The sequence below is a fragment of the Engraulis encrasicolus genome, chromosome 1 (assembly GCF_034702125.1).
Source record: "Engraulis encrasicolus isolate BLACKSEA-1 chromosome 1, IST_EnEncr_1.0, whole genome shotgun sequence".
NCBI lineage: Eukaryota > Metazoa > Chordata > Actinopteri > Clupeiformes > Engraulidae > Engraulis > Engraulis encrasicolus.
The window spans coordinates 30186810-30195868 of NC_085857.1; the positions used below are offsets into that span (position 1 = coordinate 30186810).

The 9059-nt window shown below is 40.9% G+C and overlaps 1 protein-coding gene across 1 annotated transcript in view; it reads right to left on the reverse strand.

Moving 5' to 3' along the window:
• Positions 1–374: 374 nt before the first annotated feature.
• The window catches only part of LOC134456950 (VPS10 domain-containing receptor SorCS3-like), a 243702-nt gene continuing 235017 nt past the window's right edge, over positions 375–9059 (reverse strand). The window contains exons 23-27 of the mRNA XM_063208628.1: positions 9040–9059; positions 7484–7583; positions 1252–1357; positions 646–803; positions 375–433 (exon numbers count right to left, since the gene is read on the reverse strand). The exon at positions 9040–9059 is cut by the window's right edge and continues 112 nt beyond it. Coding sequence (XP_063064698.1) covers positions 375–433; positions 646–803; positions 1252–1357; positions 7484–7583; positions 9040–9059 — 443 coding nt within the window. The remainder of the gene's footprint in view (positions 434–645; positions 804–1251; positions 1358–7483; positions 7584–9039) is intronic.

The following is a 9059-nucleotide window of genomic DNA, read 5'->3' on the forward strand; positions in this document are numbered from 1 at the left end:
AACACCAAATCAGTTATAAAACCCTCTCATTGCACTTATTGTCTCTGATCCAACCCCAACGTAGGTTCATATTAGTGTTATGACCATTGTTATTTTACTCTTATAAATATTGTTTCTGTTCTTTCAGTCAGACACATACTGTACGTACATCTTCACAAATGAGACATCCATGCAGATCTGTAGAAATTACCCCCTTAGAAAAGTATTAACAATGATGTCCCTTTCCCTCTTTCTTTTTCTTTAGGGATGGTAAGCATTTTATGGGTTAGGCGTTACAAAAATGAAACCAAAAGGGGTGCTCCCAAATGGCATCTCCACCCTCCATGTTCCTTTTCTTCTTCTCCTCTCTGGGCCTTCTACTGATGTTTTCTTACTTACACACTCGTGCAGTTTGGAATTTCCCTTGTGCTCTCACAGCTGTTCACCATGCTCCCTGAAAACATATGAGGTGTGAAATTAAGAAAAAAAACATCATGTATCTGTTGTAATTGTCCATAAGTCTTTATTGTATGGCTCCCAAAACGCAAGACAAATTCCCTTTGGGGCAATGATGGTTTTCATTCATTCATTCATCCATTCATCAGTTCAGTCATTCCTTCATAAAACTTTGATATCAGCAACAAAATCAACTTTAGTCATACATACGTTTTATTCTGCACTCCAGCTCTTTCTCCATCATCTCCTTCTGCGTGGGAAGGTCGCTGAGTGTGACCTTGGGAGGCGCTGTGTCATTCACCGTGTTGATCATCTCCTGCTCTTTCTCATGGTTCACCTCTGCATCCATGTTGATCCAGGGTATTTTTCTGCCCATAAAGAGAAATAACAAGAATAAGACAGTAGTCACCAATGACAGGGGCACACACACACACGCACACGCACACGCACACACACACACACACACACACACACACACACACACACACACACACACACACACACACACACACACACACACACACACACACACACACACACACACACACACACACAATACAGAGACCTTCATTACAGACCCTGAATATCTCCTCGGTGGCTTATATGGATAAGTGGAGATGGAGAAGTGTTTACACATAATATGGTGACTCATGGAATTGTTCTTGATGGCAGAGCACGTGTATTAATAAACAGAGTTCCTTACTGGTGAAGTCATGGTTGAATGGACAACATATCTGTTTTTTTATTTTTCTGTTGACTTGTGCAGGCATCCAATAGCAAGTAGGCCTACTATAGATATGTATGTGTGTCCGTTACCTTTTGAATTTGTAGATGAGGAAGACGGCTAAACCCAGAAAGACCACAGAGAGGAGCATCAACATGGCGGAACTACTGTGTCTGGGGAGGGAGTCTACAAGTGGAGCTGTGGAGAGGGAGAGAGAGAGAGAGAGAGAGAGAGAGAGAGAGAGAGAGAGAGAGAGAAAGAGAAAGAGAGAGAGAGAGAGAGAGAAAGAGAGAGAGAAAGAGAGAGAGAGAGAGAGAGAGAGAGAGAGAGAGAGAGAGAGAGAGAGAGAGAGAGAGAGAGAAAGAGAGAGAGAGAGAGAGAGAGAGAGAGAGAGAGAGAGAGAGAGAGAGAAGCTATCATCACCCACCATTCCACAAATAATCCTAAATAAAGAACTTTCAGGGAATAACACAAAGTTCTTGACCGTGCACCATCTCTCTGGCTGTTTTGAGTCTTCAAGCACACCACTAACTTAGAATCGTATCAGGCAAAGAAGGGAGTCACCGGCGCATCTTCACTGTTTTATTAGTCAAGTGTCATTGGACTTCAAAAGTGGAGAACACGCGCTCACACTATCACCTAAATAGTAACAGTTCTCATGCATTACGTTCATTATGTCTAACTGTTTAACTCAACACTTTAGATTTTCTTTCACCTTAAGGCATGTAAAAGTTTTTATCTTTTACAAGACATGTTTCGGAGTCGGAAGTTATACTGTCAAAACATGTCAGGTAAAAGATAAAAACTTTTACATGTCTTAAGGCAAAAGAAAATCCAAAGTGTTGAGTGTAACAGTTCTTAACTGGGTGCTGAATCCCACATAAAACATGAATGAATGAAGGAAGCGAAGGACAGCACTCTTCAGATTTGTTTCTTTGTTTATTCGCCCACGAACGTTTCAGGCAGAGCCCTTCTTCAGCGTGTAATAGAAGAAAAAATCTGAAGAGTGCTGTCCTTCACCTTCCTTCATTCATTCAAGTGTCATTGGGCAAGTTCTTGGCACTTGCCCAGTAAAACAGTTCATCTTCCACATCTGAAGGTGCTCCAGTGACTCCCTTCTTTCCTTGCAATTACTAATTCTTTACCGTGACGCACCAGATTGTGCAGGAGCGTGGAGGATATCTCTCTTTTCTACATAAGAATCATATAACTAGGGCTCAATGAAAGAGTTTGGTATAGGTGCCCTCTGCCACGACTTTGAATAGCCTGATAGTATCTGGGTTTTTCTAGGGTACTACTTTATCCTCATATCCTTTGCGAAGAAGTGTTTAAAGTTTAATAAAGGATTTATTCAGACGAGCCTGTGACATTTGGGCTAAGTTGTCACAGAGTATCCACCCCTCTGCATGCCACCATAATATATTTATGGATAGAAGAAAACTTGAAAGTGGGAAATAACAGGATATTCTAATATGTAACATGCCACCATGACAGTTATTTAAAAATAAAAATTGAGAAAGGAAATAAAAGTTTTACTGCGAATGTTTGTTAGCAATATGCAAAATGTTGGACTGATGATAGCGCAGTTGGTGGCACGTTGCGTTAATATCAGACAGTTTAGGGGCCTCTGCTAGCGTGAAATTGCTATTTCAAAATAGATGCTTATTTCGACTCCTTTAAATGAGCTTGCAATTTTCCAGCTGCCAGAGCTGTGATCATAAACACACACACGCATGCACACTCTGAATTGTCAGTTCCAGGGTGTGGGCTCAAAGACCAACACAACAGGGACGAGGAGAAGGATTTTGATGTCTCTGTACAGGTTTGAACGGATGAATCGTCACACCCAGACTCTCCTGGCTGATTAGACTGAATAGAAGATCTCGAATATTCTTACATATTCAGTTCTTGCCTTTGAAGTACAGAAAGTTATTCAGCAGTAGTATAACATGACACAAGAGAGAGGGTATGTGATCTTTAGCCTTGCCAGACTGGCCCATTGATAGTATTACCATTGGCCCACAAAAGGAAGAAAATGTAGCAGTAAAATCCCTGTAAAAGGATTCACTCTCTCAAAACAACATACGCACGCACGCACACAAACACACACATACACACTTCTTTGGTAAGACTATACAAGTCTTACGCCATCATACGAGGGGTTCTTTCTTGCAAGCGCTCAATTTAAATGCAGAGTGCTGAAAAGCAACGGTTTCTTACTACTTCTCAGACTCAGACTAATCTCTCTAAACACAAAAGTACAAACAAAACAAGGCGAGAGACAGACAGACAGGGGGTGGAGGGGTTGGGGGGATCTAAGCAAACACACACACGCACGCACGCAGGCGCACACATGCACGCATGTACACAGACACACACGCACACACCCTTTAAAAAAAATAAAATAATGTATTCTTCGAGATTGACTTTCACTTTCCCTCTCTGCAAAATTGTTTGTAGTCGGATGCAGCTAATTTTCCATTTGCATTGTTTTTCTTCATAAACAAACATTATAAAAGGTTGTCTGTGTGTGTGTCTCTCTGTGTGTGTGTGTGTGTGTGTGTGTGTGTGTGTGTGTGTGTGTGTGTGTGTGTGTGTGTGTGTGTGTGTGTGTGTGATGTTTAGGAAGCTGAGGGGAGCTTGCACCTGAAAGACTAAAAGAAGCCTAATTATATCCCCGAAACGCGGAGCGTCGGGGATGTAATGGGTTTGTGTGCGCCGCCGCCGCGTCCGCCACCGCGTAAGGTCTTTCGTGTTAACGCGATAACTTTTGAACGGATGTTTGGATTTGTCCCAGATTTTTTGGGTGAATGCTCTAGGGCAGGTTCATGAACTGATTCGAGTTTGGAGGTCAACACTTTCAAGATGGCTGAATTCAAGATGGCCGAATTTTTGTTTGGTCCATAACTTCTGACCGGGTGGATGGATTTGTCCCAGATTTGGTGTGTGAATGCTCTAGGGTAGGTTCATGAACTGCGTCGAGTTGGGAGGTCAACACTTTCAAGATGGCTGAATTCAAGATGGCCGAATTTTTGTTTGGTCCATAACTTCTGACCGGGTGGATGGATTTGTCCCAGATTTGGTGTGTGAATGCTCTAGGGTAGGTTCATGAACTGATTCGAGTTTGGAGGTCAACACTTTCAAGATGGCTGAATTCAAGATGTCCGAATTATTGTTTGGCCCATAACTACTGACTGGGTGTATGGATTTGTCCCAGATTTTGTGTGTGAATGCTCTAGGGTAGGTTCATGAACTGATTCGAGTTTGGAAGACAACAATTTCAAAATGGCGGAACTTTCATTTGGCCCATAACTTCTGACTGGGTGGATTGATTTGCCCGGTAACACCTTATTTTAAGGGTTCACCATTTCAGTGAATCTACCATATTAGGTACAGTGTAATAACCAATGTAACAATATTTAATACCATGTAATACTAGTGTAATACCAGTGTAACAATATGCAATATAAGGTACTGTGTAATAACGAGTGTAACAGTATGCAATACCATGTAATATAGTGTAATACCAGTGTAACAATATGCAATACCATGTAATACCACTTAGGCATAAACACATGATGTAAGTAAAAAAAAATGGCAATGTTACACTGGTATTACATTGTATTAAATATTGTTAAACTGGTTATTACACTGTACCTAATGTGGTATATCCACTGAACCATTAAAACAGTATTACCATTTGCCCCATTTTTTGCTTAATTTTCACAATAGTCGTTTGGTTTTAAGCCTATGCACGTCATGTCACGTCTGTATGCATCATATACGTTTACGAAATGGTGGACGGGAGTGGTAGGAATGATGGGGGACTGGAAGCGTCGCGTTTCGGGGATATACCTTAAGCAGTTGAAGGCGACTGCACAGGCAGTCTAGTTACCCTGAGCAGACAAACGATTCTATACTCTCTCTCACACACACACACGCACGCACGCACGCACGCACGCACGCACGCACGCACGCACGCACGCACGCACGCACGCACGCACACACACACACACACACACACACACACACACACACACACACACACACACACACACACACACACACACACACACACACACACACAGACACGCACATACACACACACACACAGACAACCTCTTACACACACGCACACACACAAACCTCGCTACTTGCTAGATCGAGCAAATGTTACACTATTATCTCAAGGTCAAACAATCTGAATAGCAAATGAGTCCTTCCAGAAGTTTCTGCGAGCACAGTATAGAAAATAATTACATATAAGCTCAGTTTCTTCCACACTAGTGGATGACTTGTTGATTTATTTTCCACCTTAAACGACACGCTTGGAAGTGGCATATGGGCGCATATTGTTGTAATCATTTACCATACATTGTTATCAGGGTTTTAAATGAACTTTTTTCATCGCCAGCCAAAATGGATTGTAGATGTTAACCCTTTAGCTACCAGAACTTTTTTTGAATAGGCCGGAATTCTACCAAGAATTCTAAGAAAAAAGCTGCATTTTGGTCATATTTTAAATAATGTCAAATAACTTGAAAAGACATGAAAAGTGTCAATTACAAGTTACTTTCATATTAAAGTAGAGAAAACACACTTTCAAATGGTATATCATTTATGGATAATTAATTGTTCAGTATTCCCATAGAGTGCCTTTGATGTGGATTAAATGATTAAAATGTGATCAAATCCGATATTATCTAGGCCTATCTATCTATATATCTATATATTTAGGCCTATCTATCTATCTATCTATCTATCTATCTCTCTATCCATCTATCTATCTATCCTTCGTCTATCCATCCATCCATCCAGGGTCAAAGTTGAACAATGATCATGTGACGACAACAAATGTCGTTCACCCGAAAGTCCTGTTTTCAAGCGGTTTCAAGCGGTGTAACTGTAATGGACTACACTAGCTTATAATGTTTGAACTAAACCATGCCAAAGACGTGTAAGGATAACCGTAGAAGTGTCAGCGATAGCAGCCAGGACATGAATGGAGCTGTAAGGAAGTTTCCCCTCCCAATTTGGCACAGGTAAGACGCGCCAGGCATCACCGAGTAATACGGAATTGAAGTGCTACAAACACCACGTTGGTAGGCGATTATTGGAAGTTAGCATTCAACTCAACGTCTTCACGCACATTTTTGTGAAGGACACAGTAGTAACAGTCCTTGACTGCTTTGCCAAAGCTGACACGCAAAATGAATAGCCTATCATGCTGCGCTTCCAGATGCGCTGTTACGCAGAGCTGTCGCATCGTTGTTCCAGGAAACTAAGATAGTTGGATACCAACATATGGTTTGACTCTGAAAACACACCGAAGACGGTTTACATTTTTAATATGTAGCGTGTAGACATCGGCTGGACAGTTGTGTTTGCTATTTAGGACCATGGCAGAACTCATCACAGTTGAACACCATCTCATAAGCCTAATAAAACAACATGATCTAAAATAGCCTAAAATAGTCATAAACATGTGCTGTTGACCATGAAAATAGATCGAAGAGGGTTGGAAGTTTTCATATTTAGTGTATATTGGTTGTAGAAACAGAATGGTTGTGTTTGTAGCCATCCAATCTCGGACGGCCGTCATTTGAATTGAAGGCAGATTGCCAAATCGCATAAAGCGGCGCATCTCGTAATAAAATCTAAAATACTGAAAAATAAAATAATATAAACATATAGTTTTTATACTGAAAGTATATCGAGGAGGGTCTATAATATTGAGCTAAAGTGTTTGAAAGCTGGAAAAACTGCATGAAAATATGAAAATATATGAAAATTCATATGAAAATATTCCGGCCGGCCGCGGCCGTTATGGTACAGATCCAGCCGGACGTTCACGGCCGTTATGGGAGCTAAAGGGTTAATCTTACTAGCCAAACACACACTCACTAATGAGTCAAAGTGGCTGGTACTTTTCCTTTTTCTCCCGGACAAACTGAATTTTCACCAGCATTTGGCCAGTTTGCGGGTGCTACTTTAGAGGCCTGATTATTATGCTTCCCATACAGTTTTCCTGTGACGTGTATAGAGATGATAATGATAACTTCACCATGGTCGACTAAGTGATACAAGTAACATTACTTATAGAACTCCTGCTGAGGTTCTCTCTGTAAATGAATTGATGGCTAGGGGCTGAATTAGTTGAACTGGCAAAAGCCCCCGAGAATACAAAGAAGACAAAGAATCTACAAATGTGGAAATTTAATTTATTGGGTTAATTCCCATACTTACGTGTCATCTTCTTCAGAGTCAATATGGCAAAGTAATGTGGTAAGAATTGAAGGAGTTCCGAAATGAAGGGCTACTAACCTGAGGTTAACTGTGTGATGTAAACAATGATGCGAAATGCCGGCCTCAGCTCAAACTCCACCAAGTTTTGGTTGAGGGCACTGACAAGCACTTCTGAAATCTGAAGAAAGCAAAGGAAGGACAAATGGACAGATACATCAACACACACCCAAACATACACCCACATCATGCTATATCTTAGACCAGGGGTTCCCAAACTTTACCCTGACAAGGCCCCCCATACACCAGTACATTTCAGCCAAGGCCCCCCTAACATGGGCCGTGCCACAATATTTTTTTTCTATGCACCCCCTTTCACAAGTAAATGTAGTAGTGTGTCAATGAGTCGAATAGAAGCTATACTCAAAATGTGAATATCATTTAGCTTATTTGTTGGTGTATTTTGCTTTACTGAAGTTATTTAATTTATTCAATATTTTTCGTTTTGCTGTACTTTTCCTTCCAACCAGCTGCGGCCCCCCTAGTACCCTCTTGCGGTCCCCCAAGGGTTCCCGGTCCCCACTTTGAAAACCACTGTCTTAGACTTCACCAGAATGCTAACACTGTGCAACTGCTCCCCGTACCATTAGTTACAGTCTGACTCACATCTTGGTTTTCTGATAACTTAATTACTTTTAGTAATTTATTTGAGTGTACTTTTTTATGCAGTGGTCTGCTGGGGTGAAAGCATAAGGAAGAGAGATGTTGCGCGGCTTGACAGACTGGTGAGGAAAACTGGCTCAGTTGTGGGAGAAGAGCTGGAGAACTTCACTTCATTGTCAGATAGAACAGTGGTTCTTAACCTTTTTTTCTTGAAGCACCCCCTTACTTGTGCCCAAGACAAGCCGCGCACCCCCAACCCAAACTTCTACATGTTTTACGTGCTAAAAAATGATTTAAGTGATTAATTACAATGATTCTTGCTTTAGACATTAATCAATACTTCAATGACTTTACATGGGGACCAAAACATGCAGTGTTTTGTCTTGATATGGCCTAATTATAATGTTTGGAAGCACAATTTTGGCCACAACCTTAACACAAACAAAATTAAGCGCACCCCTTGAAATCTCTGGCGCACCCAGAGAACCACTGAGATAGAAGATCTTTGAGCAAACTGCTCACCATCTTGGACAATAAGGCGCACCGCACCCACTCTACAACACAATCATCCAACAAAAGAGTGTGTTCAGCTGGAGGCTGAGAGCACTGAAATTCAGGACTGACAGACTGGGGAAATCATTTGTCCCTAAAGCCATGCAACTCTATAATTTGTCCATTAAGGACAAAGAGAAACTCCTGGACTTTTCTGTATGATCACCTTTTTTTTTTTTATCTACTTTTTTATTTTTATATTATTTTTACTTCTCTTTTTAATCTACAGAGCAAACTGGAAAAAGAATTTCCCCTTGGGGATAAATAAAGTTTAATCTAATCTAATCTAATCTAATTATATGATTTATAGGACTTTAAAATCCCTTGAAATACTAATGAATCAGTAATTGTACTGTATCAAGTTAGCTGTCAAATTTTTACTTCCAACTCAGTTGTCAATCATCATGGCTCTGACATTATACCTCTTCTAGCTCCTCCTCCT